We start from the raw sequence: 22,048 nt of genomic DNA, 5'->3' as shown, positions 1-22,048 counted from the left end.
TCTTTCCAACAACTGTTTTCAGTGCAGCAGTGCTAAAAGTTGAGGGTACAAGGGACAAACAGATTGCATCAGCAAATGATGCTGCATTTCCCTGCATTAAGCTGTTTATTCTTTGTGATTGCCAAATCCCTGACCAACTTCCAAATATTTGCATGCCATCTGTAACAAGTGCATTCAAATATATTTAGGGTATTTAGATGATAGGTTATCATTTAGCAAGTGTATCAACTTTTGCCCAACAAGCATGCTTAAAGTGGCCTTGTTTATATGTATTGAGGTTTCTACAACTTGAGTAGCTACTGAACATGAGCATCACGGAAAAGTGCATCTAAATTGGTGCAAATCTGATTTATTGTGCACAGCTCCCATACAAAACTAAGCCTCAGTTGCTGAAAAAATAGACTTTTTGTGGTCAAGATTATGAAGTGCAGAGCTGATTTTCCATTTCAGAATGATTTATAGCATATTGATGCAAATACTGTATACTGCTGGGATCTTTTGGGTGCCTACCTGAACTGCTTTTTAGTAGTACCATGTATTAAACAAAGAATTCTGAGGTAAACATGGATAATGAGTCCCAATATTAACAAAATCGGCATTTTTTGATCATATTTTGACTACATTGAAAATAGCAGCTCTTTTTTCTTGACATCTGCTTTTGACCTTAGTCCAGACACACTAATGTCTTTGTTTTTCCTTTGATGGAGTTGTGATTTGAGATTAGGAAAAGAGGGCCACAATACGCCCTGGAAAGAGACCACTGATTTTGTGGGTTGGCAAACACTGATCAAAAAAGAACTCCATTGTAGTTTTTGACTTATTTGTACGAAACCCATGAGGTTCTGTTCATTTTACACACCCTAAAGCTCTTGTTCACCAGCTGAAATACTTGTGTTAAAATGAATGAGGAAACAATAGCCTATAAAATATATGCTTTAAATGGTGCTTTGGGTTTGTGCTCTCAGTCCCCATTAGGAACCTGCTGCAATGGGCACAATACAATAGAGTAAACAAGAGGGTACCCGATGCTGTGTCCAAGGGGCGCCCGCGCTGCTCAACCTCTGCTGCGTATCAAAGGCTGCACAGATCTTTGTGCGCTTCCACACCTCGGGAAGGCCGAGTCTTTATCCTGCCCATCCGCAGGCACTGGGAAAAGACAGATACAAGACTTCACCCCCAGCTGCCCTCAGCAAATCTTTGAAGATGAAATTTATCCTTAATTCCCTTTCAGTTTCCTCAGAGCATTCTGATGTCAGAAATTGAGGCGTTATCTCAATTATTTCAGAGCATTCTCTGGGTTTGTTTTTTTTTTTCTTCGTAAGTACTCTGTGAACTAGTGAAAAATGCAATTTTAACTTCCAGTTCTCCCAGCCTCTTTAAACTGTGAAATTACCATGTCCCACGTCAGACACAGCATTGGAGGTGATACTTTGCCTGAGTAAACAGCCTGGAGAAACCGCAGCGCGCTGCCAAATCAGCCCTTCTGCCTTTCATTGCTAGATTCACCATTGTGTGCGGAGCATACCCGGTGATTTGTACGGAGGTATTCAAACAGCGTTTGAGGAGACAGAAACGCGTTCCCTGAGAGAAACGGGAGCGCTGAGGGAAACGCCGTTCTCCAGGAGCCCGCTCAGCCTCAGGGCTTGCGGCCCACCCTCAGCCGAGGAAAGGCCCTCAGGGCTCCTCCGATCAGCCCGGCCCGGCCCCGGCCGCCATCGGCAGCCCCGCACCTCGCCCCTCCGCCTCCTCTCGGCTCCGGCCCCGCCATCCCCGGCCGCCGCCTCACGGCCGTTGCTAAGGAGCCGCCGTTGCCATGGGAGGCCGCAGGACGCATGCGCGCACTTGCGGAAGTGCCCGGATGCAGCGGGAGGAGGCGCTGCCGCCATATTTGCCCGGAGAGCAGCGAGCTGGTAGCTGCTGAGCCCCCCGGACCCATCGGCTTCCATCCGCCCCGTGCAGCCCCCGCCGCCGCCCCTCCTGCAGGACATGGACGATCGGGAGGACCTCGTCTATCAGGCCAAGCTGGCTGAGCAGGCTGAGCGCTACGATGGTGAGCGCCGGCCGAGGCCGTGCAAGGCCAAGGGGAGAGGGAGGGAGCGGCCACAAAATGGCGGCTGGGCGGGGGAGGGGGGGGCAGGGGCGGAGGAGGAGGGGGGCCCAGACAAAATGGCGACGAGAAGCGCCCCAAGGGGGTAGTGGAGCTGGGGATGGGGGCCCCGAAGGAGCGGGTGTCTGGGGCCTGGGCGGGGCCCGCTTCGGGGGGGCGGTGGAGGCAGAACCGGGGAATAAAATGGCGGCCGCGAAGGGCGAGCCCCGGGGGGGGAAGCGGAGCCGCCCCCGCCTCGGGGGGCCCGACAAAGAGACCTCGTTACCGGTCACGGTGCCGCTGACCGCCGGGGCGTGAGGCGGCTCTGGGGGGGCCGGGCCCCGCGCAGCCCAGGTCGGCTCGCCGCAGACAACGCCCAGTGCCGTGCTCTCCGGAAGGTGGGTGCCCGGCTCGCTCGGCCCCTCCGGAGGGGGTGCTGGGGAGAGGCTCGCTCGCCCTACGGGGTCCCCGGGGGAGGGGGGAAGCGCTTTTCTTTCTCTTCCTTTTGCCTTCGGTTGGAGATGCTGCTGCTCCTGGCGAACCCAGAGAGAGCGAGCGAGCTCTCACCCTGGAGGGATCGAGTACATGATGCTTCATTGCCTAAAGGAAATGTGTGTGCTTTCATTATGTGGTAGGCATTAGTACAGATCGCTTTAGTTTTCTACCTTCGTCTTTTCATCCTTTTCCCCATGTAACTTCGGGCGCAATTCCTGATCATATCTGGCTGAAAAGTGGCAGAGTGGAGGAACTGGTACCCCTGAATGATGTCTCTAGCTCCCGAAATGCCTGTTTTATTAACCATGTGCCCCTTGCATATAATAGAAAGGGCCTTTAATCTTCTCAATGGTGTTACTCTTCGGGGACTGTTACTTTTGTCTTAAAGCTTATACTTACTCATTTAAAGTAAAATCTCTTTGTAGGTTGCACTTCATTTAGAACTAGGAGGACACTCCAGATATTTGCTCTTTGTAAGTTTCATAGACAAAATCGACCAAACTCTGGCCAAATGACATATTTTTACAGAGTTGTGCTTGGAAAGCTCCCAATAACACTGTTGTGGAACACCTGAACAAGGCATGTTTTGGGGAGGAAAACAGAAACTAACAAAAAAAGGAGACCCTAAACAGGACTCCCTTCTGTGACCATTCCAGTAGGGAAATGAGGTAGAACTGAGAATTCCACTACATGGAAGGAATCAGTCTTCATATTAAGTATAAGAAGTAACAGAAAAAAATGCCCCCCTCCAATCCAGATATTGGGGTGCAACATAATTGACTTGTGTGGAGGGACACATGCAAATCCATAGTCCACAGTAAGTGCAGACTTACTGAGGATTTGGGTTTTTTTCAGTGTCTGAATTACCTACCCTAAAGGATATGAGATGAGAAGATGCATTTCTCCCCCCTCTGATCCCCAGTCCCAATTCCAGCAGCATTCCTGGGCTTGGTTTGGTGGGTAGGGAGGAAAGGGTTCTCCACCTGGTACAGATGAGTCAGTGCAACTGAAAGTGTTGGCTTTGGTTTGAGTGGAAACCCAGGCTGGTTGCTTGGCCAGCATCCTGGAGGATTCATCATCTTTGGAAGTTTTTGAGGCAGGACTGTCCTTCTGGTCTTAAGTCAGTGGTAAATCAGGTCTTTGGAAAGTAATCAGCTTTACCCCATTGTAGAGATCTGCAGTGCAAACCAGCCAGACTTCTGTCCACTAATAAAAACTGATCAGTAGGCAATTGCCTTGGTGCAGCATTTTACTCAATGGACTTTCTATTCTACCAGCATCTTGGATATGAGTGACACAAGGTGGCTAGATGAAAATGTGAAATGTTTCTTCTGCAGTACTGTATCTGAATGGTGATGAGACTGTTATCATTTAGGAGGAGCACTAAACCAGTGCTGTGGTTTTTAGACTTGTAAAGTTTGTTGGAATCAAACTGAGTAAATAAATTTAAGGTGCACCCTCCAATTCTACTCCCAGTTCTAAATGCATCTCCATGGCTCTTACATCCAAGTCCTAGAAGAATAGGTACTGTAGGTCCTGTTTCAGCATCTAATTCTGTATTCTTGCTCAGTGAAACAGTAAATTATTGGCATAGTTCTTGTTTCTATGAAATACTGAGTTCTGCCAAGAGAGCTGTTCAGTAATTCTCTGAACAAAACTGTTGGGAAGCAGTGTGGTGAAATAAGTTAGTCTTAATTTTGCTCTTCAGTTTGATCTTTGAGATAAATGACCAGAAAGTAACAGTTATTAATTGACCTGTATAAAATGGTGTGATGGTAAGTACTGTCCACAGGCATGTGGGAATACAGATCTTGTGTGTAACTTGGGTATGAGTGTGGAATGACCATATTTCATGTTCAATGGCAGGCTAGCATTAAGTTTTGTCCCATCTTCCTGTGACTTTAGAAGGGTGGTGTGTGGTGGGTTGCTTTTTTTTTGTATGGTTCATGGTATTTATAGCAACACTTATGGTGGGCATCTGACTGTAGCTTCTTCAGTGTTACTTACCTGACCCATTTAGAGAATTTGTGAAGTCTTGGAAGCTGTATTTGAGGACTTGTTGGGAGTTAATCCTGTATCTGTGCTGTCCTCTGTATGTTGGCCCAGATTAAGGGGACAACTTTCTAGGTACTTCTGTGGTGTAGGTAGCACTTAAGCCCTGATCTCTAGAGATACTAAGAGATTTGGGTAACTGACTATCTTCACAGATCTGCTTAAGCATGTCATGACAAATCACAAAATGCCAGGAAGCTTACTTAGAATACAGGAAGCTTTGTGAGAAATCTCACTTAGTGCTGTTCCTTCAAAGACTATTATTAATAGAATAATACATTAACTACAACCTATTTTTTTCCCAGAAACAATTGGAGTAGGTAACATTATTGGGGTTTTTTTGACATTATCTTACATTTGAGTGATTTATATAAAAAAATGAGTGTATTTGGATGCTTGTAGACTGCTTCTGAATGTTGAAACCATTTCTTAATTGTGGAAGCTAAGTAATATCTTTTAATCAGGAGAGAAGCAAGCTATGACTGTAAGCAAGAACTTAGACTCTGAACAGCAGTTTGGTACTACATGTCTGGAAGTATATGACTTAAGTTTTACATACAGTGTAATTTGGGTGAGGTGAAAGGAGTGTGGGTAGGTTGTAGGAAGGGAAAAAAGCCCAAACTATTGGACAGCTCTCCTGATTCCCAGTACATCAGGTTAATAGCAGACTCTTAATGTCTTTATAAATCATCTATCAGGGAAATGAATCTATTACGAAGGCAGTAGTATGTGCAGCAGTGGTCTCAATTCAAAATTTGAACCTATTAATATCTGTTTGCAGAGGACTTGTCTCTTTCAAGCAAATACCAAGTACACTCTGTTGTTTGACTTAATGTTAAACAACAAGGTTGGGTTTTGTGCCTGGCTTTTTTCCCCTTCCCCCACCTTAATGGTTAGTACTTATACCTGTCTGTCAAAGGTCTTACTGTTCCAGTGACGTGGGGTATGACTGCTTTCTTTGTCTCAGAATTGGGTAGATGTGAAAGTGCTAGAAAGCAGAGCAATCTCAGTGTATTTCTAAGAAATGTGGGAAGCTAAGAGGTAGATAAAATATGGGCAAGACAATTAAATTGGACTTAGGAGGAATTGGTTTTTTAAGTGATGATTGTTTGCATACTGGGCCATAAAAACTGACTTCTTCTCATGAGGAGCTGTGTGAGAGGGCCTTCTAGAACTGGCTTCTTGAATCTCCTGAGGTACCAAGAGCAACCAAAGGAGACAAACATCTATAATTAGATGGTTTGATTCTCTGCAAGGAGTCCAGAAGCTGAGTAGGTGTCCATTACATTTGAGTACACTTGAGTGTATTAGCACAGATTAGTTGGTAGCAGATCTCGGGCTGAGAAATACACTCGGTCTTTCAATTTGCCTGTGTATTGCTTTAAACTAAATCTTTTGTTACAGATACCAGGAAACCCCTCGTTTACTTAGAAAAACACATGGTCACAGCTTGAAGAGGTGTGATAGTGATGACTTAGAAATCACAGTCATGTTGCAAGAAAGACTTGGGATAGCCCATAGGATTGATTATTCGGAAAATGCCACTGTTGCTTGGATAATTTAGCCATAGCCCATCTATTTCTCCGTGTGCATAAAGGTATGAGTATGCTTTCTAGAACTGTATATTGCAGAGTCATGCAATCAGATTTTAACAGCATATCTTGGCTGTGCCAGCTGTATACAATGAATACTAGTATAATCTGCTGCTTTCTCTGCACAACATGGTCTAAGCCACGTTGCAGGATGGATATTCCTTGGTATTTTTTTCCTCTTCTGCCTGCTGGTTGTCTTAACTTGGGGGAATGTAGTTGCTGGGTTCTTTCACACTTGTATAAAACTTGTACATTTTGGTAATTGTGGCATGCTGTAGGTAGAGAGTTTAAGATTGGATTATCAATTCTTAGTGCCTCAGTAGTTGCACGCTGCTTTTAATACTGTACTTGGGATGCTTCGAGCATACGAAAATCTTGAAGAAAAATCTCAAACCTGTGTAGAGCACAGGGAATGCTGTAAAAGGGTAAATGTAAAGGGTAAATGCTGTGTTCATTTTATGCTTTTGGAACCATGGTACAGTGCTGCATAGTGGGGTGAGCTGATCTGGCAAGCCCCTCTTGAAAGAGGAGTATCCTCTCTTCCCTGGCTGTTTTTCTCCACTTTGACTAGAACCCAAGTTCTGACTCTTAGAGCCTGCTCAGTTCTCTAAATTATAAGCTTATTTGTTGGTTTTCTGGGTAGTTTTCTGAGCTGGTGACCTGAGCCAGCCAGTTGAGAGGTCAAAAGAAGTGAAGGCTGTGAAAGCTGAGAATTGATAGGGATAGAGGGAAAGCCTCCCCCTCAAGCTGCTGGCAGGTTTAGCTGTCTCTTAAGTGTCTCTTGCCAAATACAGGATTTCTTAAGAGAACAGAAAAACCCAGTGTGGGTAATGTAACAGTGTGTTCAGAAGAAGAGTTCCTAATGGATGAAAAGATGAGCTCTGCCTTCTCTTGACTTAAATTTAGAGCTGATAGTTGCAGTGAATAGGATTGTGCCCACTGATGCTGGGTGGAGTTGTAGAAAAACTCAGTCTACGGGCGTTAATCTTCACAGATACACTTATCACTTAATGAAGAAAATACATTTGCCCCTGTTTCTTCAGCTCTTTTTTGTGTTTTGTGGTTTTTTTTGTGTTTCTTAGCACTTTGCTGCTTCTGCTAAGTTAGTACTTTATTTCCTCCCATTTTTCTGGGTAACAGATGTTAGCATGTTCCCAGCACAGATCGCGGTGTGATGCCACTGGTGATCTTTCTAGTTCTGAACACTTGAGTTTTATATTCATACCCTGTTTCCTGTCTTTCAGCCAAGTGTTTATCTATGTGAGGACTTTCCTTCCTATTTCATGGCAATTGAGTTCCTCAAAAGGCCTTAGGTGAGGGACCTTGTCAAATGCATTTGGGAATCCAGGTAGACTATGTCAATCCATCCTTCCTTGTCCATATGCTTAACTCCTTCAAAGCATCACAGTAATTTGTGAGGTGTTACTTGCTTTTCCAGTAGGTCATGCTCTACCTTATAGTGTTTATACATATACCCACTTATTCAGTAATTCCTGTTACCTTAACCTCTTGTGAGCATTAAGTTGATGGTTCTGTAGATCCTCTTGACTGTCTCCTGTAATCCTTGAATATTAACACAGTGTTCCAGCTGCTTTGTGTTTGCTGTTGCTATTAGAGTCTTAAATGAGACATTATATCCAACAGTTTAGAAGGAAATACTTTAATTTGAATTCCTATGACTTACTACTGCTCTTCTTTCATTCATTCCAAGAATGGACAAGTACAAGACCTCGTACAGAGTCTTTTCTGAATAGTGGTTATGGTGCATGATCTTCTGTGGTGAACACATGTGGGAAGATTCCTTTCTGCTGTATTCATATCCTTGCATCACACTCAGCTTTTAATAGATCCTGGCTACTCCTTTGGTATAGTCTGCTCTTGCTTAAGTTCTGTATCCTATATTGCAAAGATTTACCTAGAAGTTTCCTTATCTACAGTGTCCTTTGTGCAGATTCTGTGTTGGCCCCTAGCAGATGGTTATCAGACATACCCTTCTCAATACTGGTAAACTTCCCCATTGCTTTTTAGCTTAGAGTAAGGAATAATCTTTTGTCTTTAAAACAAAAAAACCACAATCCCAAGCAATGTACCAGGCTGTTTTAAGTATCTTTCTTGGATAGCACTCAGTGTAGTTGTCCAGATCCTTTGTGCTTTCCAAGCTATGTATGCGTGTCTCCACTGTTCCTGCACAGGGGCTGGAGGTGAGTCAGCTATCTTTGCAATGAGGTGCACCTTAATCATAATAGTAGAATTTAGGAACTTTAAAATAAACAGCGTGGGTGTTATTTTAGTTTTGTAGTATCTTAAACAATTGCTTTGAGTCTTAGTTAAATGCCCTTTTTTATTAGCATATACAAACCTGATCAGACCAGATGTCTGTTTGTTGTGATGCTTCTTGTAACAACCAGCAGCAGATGCCTGGGGAAGAGTATAAATCTGGGGTGTGTCATTCTCCAGAATATTCCCTTACCCTTCCACATCTTATGCTTTAGAGATATCCTGCTCTGATGGTATGATCTGACAGTAGCATAATAAGGTGACAGCCACAATCAACTGAAAAAACCTGGAAGGTAACCATTTAAACTACAGTAGTTGTCTTTCTGAACCTGCAGAACACTAGTTTTTCCATAATGCAGCATAAGCATCTCTGGATTGTGTGTGCAGTGAGTTGTATTGCTGCAGTAATCCTTACTACTATAATGTAATCTCACACTTGCATTTTTGTCCTGAATGGTCTCTGAGGTTTTCATGTCAGGGTGAAAGGTAAAGCTGTACTTACAACTTAAATATTTGTTCTATTAGCAGGCATAGGTGGCATTGTTAGATTTAGTTCTCTATTGGAGAAGATATAGTCAGGCTGTCCTTTTGGCTTTTGTATTGCTGAGTGATTAAAAGATTAAACTTTCAGGGCTGGATTATGGCTTTACTGTGGAAGACCAAGGTATGTGCAGAATACTACTTTGTCTTCTTGAAATACCAGCCCAGGTATTTGTATTCTAAGTAAAATTTGGCTCTTTGCTAAACTAGAAACATTCTTCTCCAACAGCTTTGTAGGTAGGCTGATAAATCTTTTCTCTCTGGGCAAGATACTTGTTTATGGGTGGGATTCTCATCTGTAATATGTGCTCTGCTCAATGGATAAAGCACAGCTTGTAAAGGTTTTATTAAATCCTTGGTAGATTTTTTTTGTTACTGTCTGTGATTTGGAGAAGCAAAGTCTGCTGTTAAGAGGTAGGGATTTTCTTCCCCTCTGGTAAAAGTAGTGTTGATACAGAATGTGGAGACCTGTTGGAGACTGATAACGTTGTTCCTGCCAGGAGAAAAAGATTGAGCCTATGGTGTCTGTTGCTGACGTGGCTTATGCCTGTGAAGATGGTGAGTTTTGGCACCCGAGGACAAAAATGACAGTTAAGTTTCATGTGTTTCCCACTGCTCGTGCTGCCATGACACAGCAGAACATAATGCCATCAAATGGTGGGGGTGGAATGATGAATAGGCAGGATAAATAGGTCACAGAACAGTGAGGCAAGTAGGCTATGTCACCCTATGCATCACCATGCTTTTAGCAGTCTCTGAGTAGTCATTCTAGTGTCCTTCTACCTGGCAGATAGCTGAGAAGCTGTTACCCTGTTGAGTAGGTGGTGTAGTTGGGTCTTAATCTCATTCATTAATGCCCTTCTTTTCATCTGTGGGATTCCCAGCAGTTTGAGAAGCTGGAAGGTAAATGGTGAATGAGATGAAGCACTGTGTGGCAGCACAAAACCTGTGGCTCCTGAGGGTCTCATCCTAATTTCTCAGTGTCTGTGTAACACTTTTGTCTTTTCCTGTGTCACAAGCAATCATACTGTGGTTAGGTAATGAAAGAATTAGAACTTTTCTTAAGCGGTTCAGGTGTTTGCTTCCACTTGAGTAGAGGAAATCTGTATTTAGTCACAATTGTTTTAACGTGAGGTTTAGAAGTCCTTTCCAAAAGGTTTAAACTATAAATATCAAATACTTCATATTTTGTGTGTTAATTTCCAGTGTTAAGTAGCTGTTTGGCATGGGTAGATATGGTTCCTCTGGGTATCCTCAGGATGACTGTTTGGTTGCTTAAGTGCCTCATTTCTCATTTGGTGGTTCCCTTTGGCACCTTGAGTTGCTTTCCTAAGGACAGTACTCACACTTCATCTGTTCAAATCTGGATGTTAGACTGTATTCCAGTTGACACATCAGTGGAGCCTTCTGTACTTCTTCAGTGTATTCTCACTGTGCTGAAAGCCGGGTTACATTTGTTCATGTTGCCTTTTCTGAAGCACTTTGAAGAACTGGCATTCCTGTAGGATTGGACTGGTAACTGTGATCCGCTGTGGAAAACGTGCTTGCTGCTAAATCCTTTTGTCTGTCTCTTAACAACCCCCCTAGAAAAACACCCAAACCAAAACCTAAACTATCTATAAAGGCTTTTAGGGGGACCCTTGTCAAATACATTTAAAAGAACATCACATATTTCCTTTGTGCACACACTCGTTGATTTGTTTGGAACACTCCAGTATAAAAGGGAGGTGAACTGTGTATGAAAGGAGGAGGGAGGCTGTTTTCAAAAGCTATCATTAACTTACAACTTGCATCAAGTGGTTTGACAAGATGCTTCAGCTCCAAGGGTAATTGTCTGGCCTTTTCCTCCTAGAAATGGTTGAGTCAATGAAGAAAGTGGCTGGAATGGATGTGGAGTTGACAGTGGAAGAAAGAAACTTGCTTTCTGTCGCATATAAAAACGTGATTGGCGCCAGAAGAGCTTCCTGGAGAATAATCAGCAGCATTGAACAGAAAGAAGAAAACAAAGGTGGAGAAGACAAATTAAAAATGATCCGGGAATATCGGCAAATGGTAAGATGTAGTTGGTGTTGCAGCATAATGCCACTTAAGGTCCTGTTTTGTTATCCTTGCCATAACTCTCCTGATATTCTCGATTGGTAGCAGTGTGGTGACCTGTTATAGGGTGACTGTCTTGAGAGGGTGAAGCTTGTTCCTTCTCTGGAGGATAAATAACACTTGGTGAAGGGGGGAGGTTGGGTAACCCTGTGTAAACACTCACAGGGGCAGTAGACTGGAAGGAGAAAGGGAGGGGTTTTCCTTCAGTGCAGCTATTATTTGCTAAGCATTTGAACTAGGCTGGCACTTTCTCTTCCTTGCTTAAGTGTGAGGCTGCATGTGCTCAGGAGGCCTTTTTCTTTCCCCTCCAACCTGATTTACCCCAACCGATGTTGTTCTGAAAATTAACCATGTCAAAGGTATGTTTGGTTGTTAAGCTTCTACCTCTGATAAAAGCTGCTTTGGATCATTCAGACTTTGACACTTGGGGCTGTTGCTAATGCCTTACAGAGTTCGAGGCATTAACACTGTTAGTTGAAATGCCAGTGGGGAAGGATCTTCAGTGGTGTTCTTGGCACAAAGATGGGCGATGTGAAGCCAAATGGCCACTTTCTTTGACTCCTTATCACCGTGATGGGTGCATTTCATGTACCTTAGCCTTGTTTTCTTCCTTCTTCCCTTGAAACTAAGTGCTTAGCAGAAGAATAGGTGCCTGGTTAGGCTTGATAATTGAATTGGCAGAGCTATTACTTGCTCAGACAGCAGTGCCTATGTTGAAATGAGTATTGGGGTAGTGTGGCTTCTCTGACAGCATCTCATTCTTAATATGTAGAATTTTAAGTTTCTTTTTGTCCTAAGCTGGTCAGCTACACTGTTAAAGCATTGCCATATTCCTTAAGATGTCATGGTCATCTTAACTGTGAAGCTTGCATGTGCAGTAACCTCTAGGGTGTTGCTGCTTTCTTTGTCTTTCTGTCTCTCTGGAGAGAAAAATGGATCCACATAACTTCATGCTGACTCTAGTCAGTCTGTGCAGCTTTACCTAAAATGGAGAGCTTGGAGCAGGCTTTGACTTTAGTCAGGAAGGGCTAATGAAACCTTCAGCTATAAGAACAGTCAGCTTTGTTCCCCTCTGCCCCACCTTCCTTAGATGATGGTTTAGCACAGCACAGGCATGCTCCTGTGTTTAAATCCCCCACGTTTCTGCACATTTCTTAATCTCCATTATTTGATGACAAGTGCCTCCACATGGTTCAGCTCTTCACTCAGGGAAACAGTGGAGTCTATTATATCACCTGGCACTGATTCATATACCACCAATGGAAATGATGTTGGCTTGGAAATCTTTCCTCAGGAATGACTCTGGACTGCTTTCTGTTGACTCACAGGGTTTCTGTTGCTCCATGGAATTGTTCAAGTTGTGAGTTTCTAATTTTGTGCTGGCATGTTGATGGGATGAGGCTCTGCCAGTTACATAGAGTCCCAGATAGCACTTCTTGATGGGTGTCTAAAATCTTCCTACCAGAACATATAAGACAATAGCTATCAGATGATTGTTTAAATTTGTCTTACACTGTGTGCTTCCAGGGTTGTTCTTGCGCAGGGATTTGTGGGCAGTTACTGTCTTCTGCCAGAGATCTTTTAAGAGTGAAAAGACTTTTTTCCTAGTTTTTGAAAGGACTGTATAAAAGGCTTTGCTCTGTATCCCTCTGTGGAGAGAGCAAGTACCATGCCAAACAAACTGATGTGCAGGAAATGTATGTACTGCTGAAGTACCTATTGAGAGAGACGGCCAAATGAACCGCAGGGTTGTGCCAACAGTGTCTTCAGCTGTTAAATCCTTAAAGGGAACAGCTATGACAGTTGCTGTAGGTGGAAGAGTGCTTTGGAGAACTTGTAATGCCTTTCCATACCAGAGACAGATGAACAGTGTCAGCTCTAGCCTGAGTTTTCCAAGAGGCTTTCAACTGCAGCTGAAGATCAGATCTTGCCTGTAGCTGCTAGGAGACTTAATATGAGTTAGCAGCTGCTGTAAAGAGAGTGTTAATGGGCTTACCAAGATGGCATGGGAGCAGTAAGGGTGCAGAGAGCATACTGCAAAGGTTTGGATGGTGCTTCTTACTGTCATTGCTGGAAAATTAACACAGCTGCCCTGTTGTGCTCGGTGCTTCTCTGCAGAGATGAGGTCTGGTACAGGCTCAGCGAAGTTCAGGTTTTTGTTCTTACCTTGTCCACAAATACCTGCTCTTGTGGCGTTTTTCAGAGTAAGTTCAGTTGTGTGGGGACTGACAGGCTGAGCTGAAAACTGTGGAGAGTTGGAGGGAAGCAACATCTCCAGAAAACACCTCTCCTGCCTCCTGAACTTAGGTATATGACCATGTTCAGCTATAGAGTGCTGCTCAAGTTGAAATGGAAGGTGTAGTTTGTGTGAAAGTAATTGATGGTGTTGCTGTACATCGGTATTTATTGCAGCTTAGCACATGGCTCTTAAATGGTTGGAGCTTGTTTGAGCCACTATCCAGTGTGACTTGGGGCAGAACTCTTGAGGGATGATGGTGTTGTCAGAATAGGCCTGGGCTGGTTTCGTCTGAGGCATACACTAGCCAATACTGAGGTGATTGGAGATGCCAGGCTGTGCCTTCGCCCAAACCACTAAAGATAAATGTAGCAAAACACATACATAGCCATGGGGGGAAATTCCACTTCTTGCTTCCTTTGAAGGCAAGCTGCTTTTCTGTGACCTGTGGACATGTGGATACACAAAAGTAGTGCCCCTGGCTTTCTCAGCTGACTGCATCTTTGTAGATTGTGAACAAAAAGGCATGTGTCCATCCTTGAGAGCTTGGTTGGTGTATGTCTGCATGTAATGCAGTTCATTTCATACAGTAAAACCAAATCCCCTCCGTAATAGCATAGGAGAAATAACTTTCCTCTTACTGGTCTGTATGAGCATGTGTGTTCGTAGTGCTCTGGGTTGTATTCTGGGGCAGCTGCAAGGCTCTTCTCCTTCCCTCCCACTTAAAAAGTTGAGGCTATGAATTGGCATAAATGTGGGTGGTTAGCTTGTTTGTTTTGGCAGGGCTGGGAGGGAGGTTGCAGGTTTTAGCATCTGCTTCCTACGGTCTAGTTCTGTGTTGCATCTCAGATGTGAGGTGCATCTATTTTGGGGGCTATGTACTAAAACAGGTCAAAGAACTAGTGCAGGTTACCCTTCTCCTGGTTGCTTCTAATACGTTTCCTTTTTTAGATCACTAGGTGGTTTACAAGCTTTTGTATCTGCAGAGCTATGAACACCATCTGGAATCTGATTAAGCCAGCACTATCACTGAAATAGAGAGGCAGGGTGCCTTATGGGGGCTTCTGTGCACCCTCTGGGGTGAGCAGTCTTTCCTTGCTGGTCAGAGCCTGTAGTACCGTATGTCATTTGGAGCTGGAATGGTGTAGACCCTAAACCTATAGTTTCTGAATGCTCTGAGCAAGCTTAGTGTGGGCTCTTGTGCTGCTTTGCTGCTTTGAAGAGCTCATTGAGCCACTCTGTCTACAACAGATCCTTATAAAAGAGCTTTTAGGGTTTTGGTGGGGGTTTCCTGTTTTGTTCTTCACTTATATATAACGTATTTAAACTAAGCTTGGTCAGGACATTTGCCCTGGAGAGCAGCTGATCTCTGATAACTTGTGTGAATGATCCTTTAAGCAAAGCTGTAAAAGGTCTGTCTGAGCTGAAATAGACATTTGTACGTGTATGGTTATTTAACAAAAGAGGATTAGAAACTGATTTAATTCTTTACAGTTTTGCTGAAGATCTCTCTGCAAAAGAAGTCATTGAAAAAGAGGATCAAGAGGAAAGAAGTTTGCAGGAACTCACTGCTGGCCAAAGGTTTTCTAGCTTTTGTAGCCCAAGAACATATGAAGTAGATTCTTCTCAAGTGACCATATTTCAGCAACTTCCTTAAGCATTTGTCACATAACTTTATAGCATCTAACTCCTCTGAATATTAGGGCATTCTGACATTGTACATGACATCTGCTGTAGATTAATTTCTCTAAAGGAACTCCTGCAAATCTAAGTTGTTTTGTACAAATCAGTCTGTGTATGTATGTGCCAGTTTAACACCTTTTTTGGATCTGTAGTTTTAACAGCTTTTGAGGGTAGATGTGGCAGTAACAAACCCTAATAGCTTGGGAGCTCTATGGTAATAAAAATATTACATGGCAAGAAAAATGCTTAAAGAAAGAAAGAACTTTGTAGGGGTGGGAGGATGCAGAGGGATAATGGACTAAGTAAGGCTGCTCTTGTGGTCCAGGGCATGCAGCTTCAGGTAGTTTCTTCTTACTAAATTGATGCCTTTGCTTGAAACCTGCTACCTCATCATGCATAGAAGTAGCTTGAGCCAGTGAACCAACCACTGCTACTGTGAAGGACATGGGATGCTCAGAGCAAGTCTTCTTTTGGCAATGTTGATGTCAAAAGACAGGGTTTAGCTGTTTGGGTATAGTTGGTTTCTTTGCTTTCAGGTGTGAAACTTTCTGTGGTAAACCCTAACCTCATAGACCTTGCTTTATATTCTAAAGTAAAGGGAAAACTGAAGGTGCTGTGACCATATTTTCAACTTTGGCTATTAAAATGCAATATCTGTTTTTAAATAACTCTTTATAGATGGGTTTTCTTTGGCCACAGATCTCAGTGTTGATGATTCCTGCTTTATCTCAGAGTTGGTACACTCTGCCTTTTTTGCCTGCTTCTGGAGTCTGTTTTCCTCTCATATCTGACTTTTTTGTGTGGCACATCTTTATTCTTTTCTGATACTCCATATTTGTCTTAAGGCTCTTCTGTTAGAGCTTTACCTCCCACGTAATCACTGGAAACTTAGTCTGAAGGTGTCACCTAAACTCTAGGGTGCAGTGGAGTTTAGCTGATTTGGATTAATGACCTTCAAATTATCCCCTTCACCAGTGCTGTTTTTAGGGCAGCCTTCCAGGATCAAAACCATAAGGAATTAGGAGTTGTGCAAGCCTTAAAGTAAGGAATTATATATCTTGAGACAAACTTAATGCCACTGTCCAGTCAGATGTCTTTCCATTATTCAGTTATACATTTCATCACACATCAGTCCATGCCTCTCTTGTGCCAGCTGATTGCACAGAACTCTTCTGCTTATTGCACTTGTGGAGCAGCTGAATTCTAAAGTTGCTGTTCTTCTGTCTGCCCACTTTTGGATTTCTGTGCTGCTGCCTGTTTTGATAGTTGGATGCTGTTGAAGTAGCTCTTAGTCTTAGGTGCTAACCTCACTGCTTCTCTTCATTTGGGGTGTGTTTTCCTTTCTAGGTTGAGACTGAGCTGAAGTTAATCTGTTGTGACATTCTGGATGTACTGGACAAACACCTCATTCCAGCAGCTAACACTGGCGAGTCCAAGGTTTTCTATTACAAAATGTAAGTATCTTGTGAGGCCAGAACGTTACTCTGTCTGAACTAGAGACAGAAATAAAGTAGACTGATCATTGCCATGTAATATCAGCTTCAGAACTGTATTATCAGGTGAAGCCTGGCCTTGGAGTATGTTGCTGTAGTCACTGGTTTGCATATTTCCTGAAGCACAGTTTAAATCTTGACATGATCAGAGTGTTTTCTCCTGTAGCTGGATTACCTCTTTCTAGGATAGAGATCTCTCCTAAACTTGGCTAGTTCAGATGAGATGCATTTGTAGAGACTCAGTTTAATAATGGAGAAGGTAACACTATGATTTTTGTGTACCAGTATAAGAAAATAAGTGAATCCAAACTGGTTTTCCTGCATGATGGTTTCAGATTCACTCCAGTACTAATGCACTGTTGCAGTAATTCAGCAGCAGTGTCCTTTGTGTGAATATATAAGGAGGAGTTTCTGAACTCAACTGTTAATGTAGTGGGGAAATAAGCACTGCTGACTCCTTACTGCTTCTTTTCCCAGGAAGGGGGACTACCATAGGTATCTGGCTGAGTTTGCCACAGGAAATGACAGGAAGGAGGCTGCAGAGAATAGCTTGGTGGCTTACAAAGCTGCTAGTGACATTGCAATGACAGAACTCCCACCAACACATCCCATCCGCTTAGGACTTGCGCTCAACTTCTCTGTATTCTACTATGAAATTCTTAATTCTCCTGATCGTGCCTGCAGGTAAGTGGTGACCGGGAAGATGGGGATGTGAATACCAACCAGAGATGGGTTTAACTGGTGCGCTCCTGGTTTTAAATCTGAATGATTCCATGCTTACAGGTTGGCAAAAGCAGCTTTCGATGATGCTATTGCAGAACTGGATACACTGAGTGAAGAAAGCTATAAGGACTCTACACTTATCATGCAGTTGTTACGTGATAATCTGACACTATGGACTTCAGACATGCAGGGTGATGGTAAGCAAACTCTCCTCTAAAATGCTGCTCTCTCCTGACCTCTGTCCAGAAATGAAAGCATGGAAATGTGGATTGGTTGGTGGTTTACTTCTGTCTTCCCTAATAGTCGACCCTCCTGGATTTATGTCCTTTCTTAGCACTGGATTAAGTTGATAGGGGTGACATTAGCTTCTCTCACTTGAAGGAAGGTGTCAGTAATGTCAACTTTCTTTTCCTCCCGTCTGGCTGTTTGTGATTATTTTAAAAGCAGTGACCTCACTGAATTCAGCTTTTCCTTCTTAGGCTTGTCATGTTCATCTGTGGTTGTCATTCTGAGAGATGTGAATTGCCAGGGCAGGAGCAAGTACCGCGGGCCATCCAATTGCCCTTTGTTTTCCAGGTCCCTCAATGTTTCTGTTGGCATTTTAGTGGAGGATTTAATGCCAACATGCTGTAAAGGTGCAGATATCAGTAATTCCCATAGCTTTTATTATGAAGAATTACTGAGTATGAAGGGGAGAAAGGGATTTTGTAAAATGCTTTGTTACCAGAGGAGGTGATGTAGAAGAAGCTTGGAGAAATCTCATTTCCTATTTGAGGTGTTTGAAGGACTTTAACACTGCCCAAACCCACTAGGTTATACCTCCTAAAGTGGGCCATTGCTGCAGCAAGTACTGAATGCATCCCCTGGCAGTACCAGAGTGGGGGACACTGCTTCTGCTTGCTAGTATCTGATAGTTAAATTAAGTGTCCTTTTGGCGTCCTCATGGACTTTCTGCTCTTTATACTTTCACATACATGCCAAGTATAACTTTACTTGTTTAGTTCTTTGCATTAGGCCTTCTGTTTCACTGATGATTGGTAGTTAGTGAAACATTATCTCTATAGAAAAATTAACCTCCTGTTTAAATTACATCCTGGAGAGATAAGTGGAAAGAGCTGAATTATCTTTAACTTGCAAAGGGGAAGAAGTGTCAGTCCTGTTTAATGTACATTAGGTGCGTAGAAATGCAGAGGTTTGAAACATCACTGTTTAACCTAGAAAATATGTGTCTTAAGTACTCAGTAAGATGTTACTTGAAGCATGGTGGTAGCCTCATAGAGTTACTTTGGAGTACTTTAGTGGTGCAGTGTCCATTTGAAAGCAGTCTCTTTACTGAGTACCTGTTTTGTGTAGGATTGATGGGTTAGTTACCTGAGAGCTTCCAGCTCTTTGCGTAGATCCCAAGTGTTGGATGTTGCAGGTGAAGTTTGGGTTTTTTTAATGGAGCCCAATATCCTGGTGCTATTTCAGTGCAGTAACAAGGCTGGATTGCTGCTGTGAGATAGCAACATCAGAACATCTTCCTGTGAGCTGCCGACGTGTCTCACGTAGCTCTTACATTGGAGATGTTCACCAGGGTTATTTACAAAGGCTCTGGATGTTTCTTTTTGCATGATCTAGATTGCCATTTCTCATAATGACCTCCATAGCATAGCAAAGGGATAACCCTGCCCTTCCTGAAGCATTTCAGATCACCTGGTTACTGGTTATGGTGAAGGGCAGGAAGAGAATGGCGACAAAACTTAAACCACTGCAGAATTCCTTAATGTTGTAGTGTGGTTCTTTGGGTTCACATAAAACACGGTGCTCATGAACAATGTGTAGACACAGGTGTCGAGTTTCCTCATCCCTCACACCATGCTGATGCACTGAGTGCATCTAAGACTGATGCTTCCAGAACTCCATATTGCCAAATCAGGCAAAGACTTGGGAAGCTTGTAAAGACTCACAGTGGCACTGAGGAAGGAAACTGGTACAGGGTGGGGGACACTCAAAGGTTTCTCTTTCACATTCAGGTTTTTCCATGCTTCCATTTCAGTTGTGTAGGTTTAGGGAAGGACTCTCTGAACTGAGGTGTTCCTCACCTGCTGCACCTTTCATCTCATCTCCTGTATCTTTTAACCATGTCATAGACCAGCTGTTGAGTTTATTTTCACTGCTTGTAATGTCACCTTCATGATTCCTGTTCTCCCCTTCTTTCCCATTGTATAGATTCCTAAAGGAAAGTCCAAGTGTTCCTTTCCTAAAATCTCTACTTTGTAAGTCTCTGTCGTGGCTGAATGAACTTTCCAGTGTCAGTTTCCTGCAGTCACTAATGGTGCTTGCCTCTGTTGCTCCTGAACTGCTTGTGTCTCTGACTCCATTCCAGGGCTAAGCTGTGACCTGCTGCCCCTGCCCAGGTCCAGTGTGCCCAGAGTAACTTAGTTTGGGAATTGAGCTGCATTCCTGGATGGATATTAAGAATATTTGGGCATGAAAAGTACTTTCACAATCGCCTGTTACAGGAGTATTTGCTTAAGTGTGTCAACTAGAGCATGCTCAGATCTGTTAATCCATGTTCCTGGGTTAGGGCCTCTGCTATCCTCTGAAGTGATGTGCTTCATAATCCTAAATCTGTATTTTACTATTGTTGAATGTCAGATGTCTTGTGTTCCTAGAAACCCACCTTGTTTTGTACCTGGGGCCAGTGCTGGATCTGGACATGCTGGGTGGAAGTCATTAGGCTTGCTGAATTTTAGTGCATATCCATCTCTTTAATGGGTAGCTTTTCTTGCCCTCAAACCATCTCACATGGTTATGGGTTATTAGAAAGAAAACACTGTTTGAGTTCCTCTCAGCCATTAACTTACTTGTGCATGGCAGTAGCTGGAGGATGTTAAACCTTTCCTCTTGCAGCAGTAGCCAGGCAGAGCTGTGCAGGAGGCATTGCTTTGCATGCACCTCACCCAGGCAGTGTGAGTGTTAACCAGAGCTTAACTACAGGAGGCTCTATGGATAGATTTCATTCCACTGTGTGTTGCAGCCTGGGTGAATAGGTCCAAAACAGCTGTTTTCAAGAGAACACAAAACATTTGGTAACACAGGTCTGGGACTCAAAGTTGGCCTTGAAGCAGGGATGTGTTTTTAGACTTCTTTTGATACCTTAATAATGCCTCATCAGTGTTCTTTATAAAACTGACTGCAGGACATTGCTGTTGGTGACACTTGAGGGGATTTGGGTAGAGAAAAGCTTGGTTTAAACCCTGCATTTCTGGAGGTAGTGAGAGGAGGTCCTCAGGGCTTTCTGGCATAGCAGTAAGAGTTTGGGGAAGGTATGTTCTGATTGAAGGATGCTGAGCCACAATTTGTTCTCTTGGCTGTTGATGATCCTGTTTTCAGGACCAGTGGTTTGCTGCTGTTTGTCCTTACCAGAGTCTTCTAATAGCCTGTGCTGCAGCTCTGTATGCAACACACCGAGGTGGGGATGAGGCTTAATTCCCATGGGAACGCTTCACTCCAGCCCTGGCTGTGTGACAAGTGTGTGTGTGCCATTGATGGGAGCGTGTGTACTGCATGGAGCCGTTAACCTCGGGATGCCTGCAGAGCTGCTCCGTGTGTTTAAAAGTTCCCATCTTCCTTTGACCCCACTCCGCAGGTGAAGAACAGAATAAAGAAGCGCTGCAGGATGTGGAAGATGAAAACCAGTGAGACACAAAGGCCAACAAGAGAACCCATCTCTGACCATCCCTTCCCCTTCCCCACAACAACCCTCAGTGTCACTCTGAGAACCACCAAATCTGACTTTTACATTGGGGCTCAGAATTTAGGTTCCTGCCCTGTTGGGTTTCTTTATTTTTATTTTGGTTTATTTTATTTTGGGGTTTTTTTGTTTTGTTTTTTTTTGGGTTGGTTTTTTTTTCGTTTTGTTTTGGGTTATTTTTTTTTTACACAATTTTAAAGTTCTTAAAGGCAAGAGTGAATTTCTGTGGATTTTACTGGTGCCAGCTTGTAGGTTTCCTTAAGACACTAACAGGTAAAGGCTCTTTCAGCATTACTGTATTGTCTCCCACCAGATGGGGCAGGGCAGGGATGTGTCACAGCCCAGGAGTGGTGGCAGTTCCCTTTCTCTTTCCTTTTATAACCGTTTCAAGTGACTTTTGTACCAATGGTGTGTTCAGCTTTGAAGGTCCAGGTTGCTTCTGGGACATAGATTGGAGTGGGGTTTTACTGTATCGAAAACACTCGTGTTTCCAAACTGCTGAAACCTTGCTGAGAATCATGGTGCTGGTAACAGTTCAACAATCCGTGGCTGCTCATTCTTGCCTGTTCTTTACTTTTCCTCCAAGCAGGTTAGCATTGAAGGTGGCATTGATAAGCCTGCATGCGTGTTCAATATTTTTTCTTTCTCCCCTCCCCTGTCCCCATCTCCCTTCGCTCGCTCTCAACCTCTTTTGTTCAGTATGTGTAACTTGAAGCTAATTTGTACTACTGGATATCTGACTGGAGCCACAGATACAGAATCTGTATTGTTCTTACTGAAACACAGCATGGAATTAACATTAAACTTAAATAAAACAAACCTAAATTAAAAATGCCAAACATGACGAGGATTTTCTTTTCTAGTTGACTCTCAGCAAGAATAACTTGGCTTTGCTGCTTGCAATAGGAGCATTTGGAGGGGGAGAAAGAAGCAACAGCATTGGCATCTTGCTTATGCCTGAAGAACAAGCTAATGTGTAAGTAGTGTAGCTGCAGCAGGAGGCAGCAGCTTTTCCACACCATTTCCTACCTGGAT

General features: G+C 43.4%; 1 protein-coding gene across 1 annotated transcript; it reads left to right on the top strand.

The window, feature by feature from the left end:
* Nucleotides 1-1,846: 1,846 nt before the first annotated feature.
* YWHAE (tyrosine 3-monooxygenase/tryptophan 5-monooxygenase activation protein epsilon) lies at nt 1,847-21,852 on the top strand. Its single transcript, XM_034068882.1, has 6 exons — nt 1,847-2,050; nt 10,895-11,094; nt 16,406-16,512; nt 17,029-17,235; nt 17,335-17,471; nt 20,909-21,852. Exons 1-6 carry the CDS (start codon nt 1,987-1,989, stop codon nt 20,959-20,961), a joined length of 768 nt encoding a protein of 255 aa, XP_033924773.1. The 5' UTR covers nt 1,847-1,986; the 3' UTR covers nt 20,962-21,852.
* The last annotated feature ends 196 nt before the right edge of the window (nt 21,853-22,048 follow it).

The sequence above is a fragment of the Melopsittacus undulatus genome, chromosome 13 (genome assembly GCF_012275295.1).
Source record: "Melopsittacus undulatus isolate bMelUnd1 chromosome 13, bMelUnd1.mat.Z, whole genome shotgun sequence".
Lineage (NCBI taxonomy): Eukaryota > Metazoa > Chordata > Aves > Psittaciformes > Psittaculidae > Melopsittacus > Melopsittacus undulatus.
This window is presented reverse-complemented; position numbering and strand designations above follow the sequence as displayed.

Excerpts from the sequence above, each read along its gene's own strand:
- YWHAE (XM_034068882.1), top strand. The coding sequence starts at position 1,987 with ATGGACGATCGGGAGGACCTCGTCTATCAGGCCAAGCTGGCTGAGCAG. Across the intron at positions 2,051-10,894 it reads GCAGGCTGAGCGCTACGATG|AAATGGTTGAGTCAATGAAG; the intron begins GTGAGCGCCGGC and ends TTTTCCTCCTAG. Across the intron at positions 11,095-16,405 it reads TCCGGGAATATCGGCAAATG|GTTGAGACTGAGCTGAAGTT; the intron begins GTAAGATGTAGT and ends TTTCCTTTCTAG.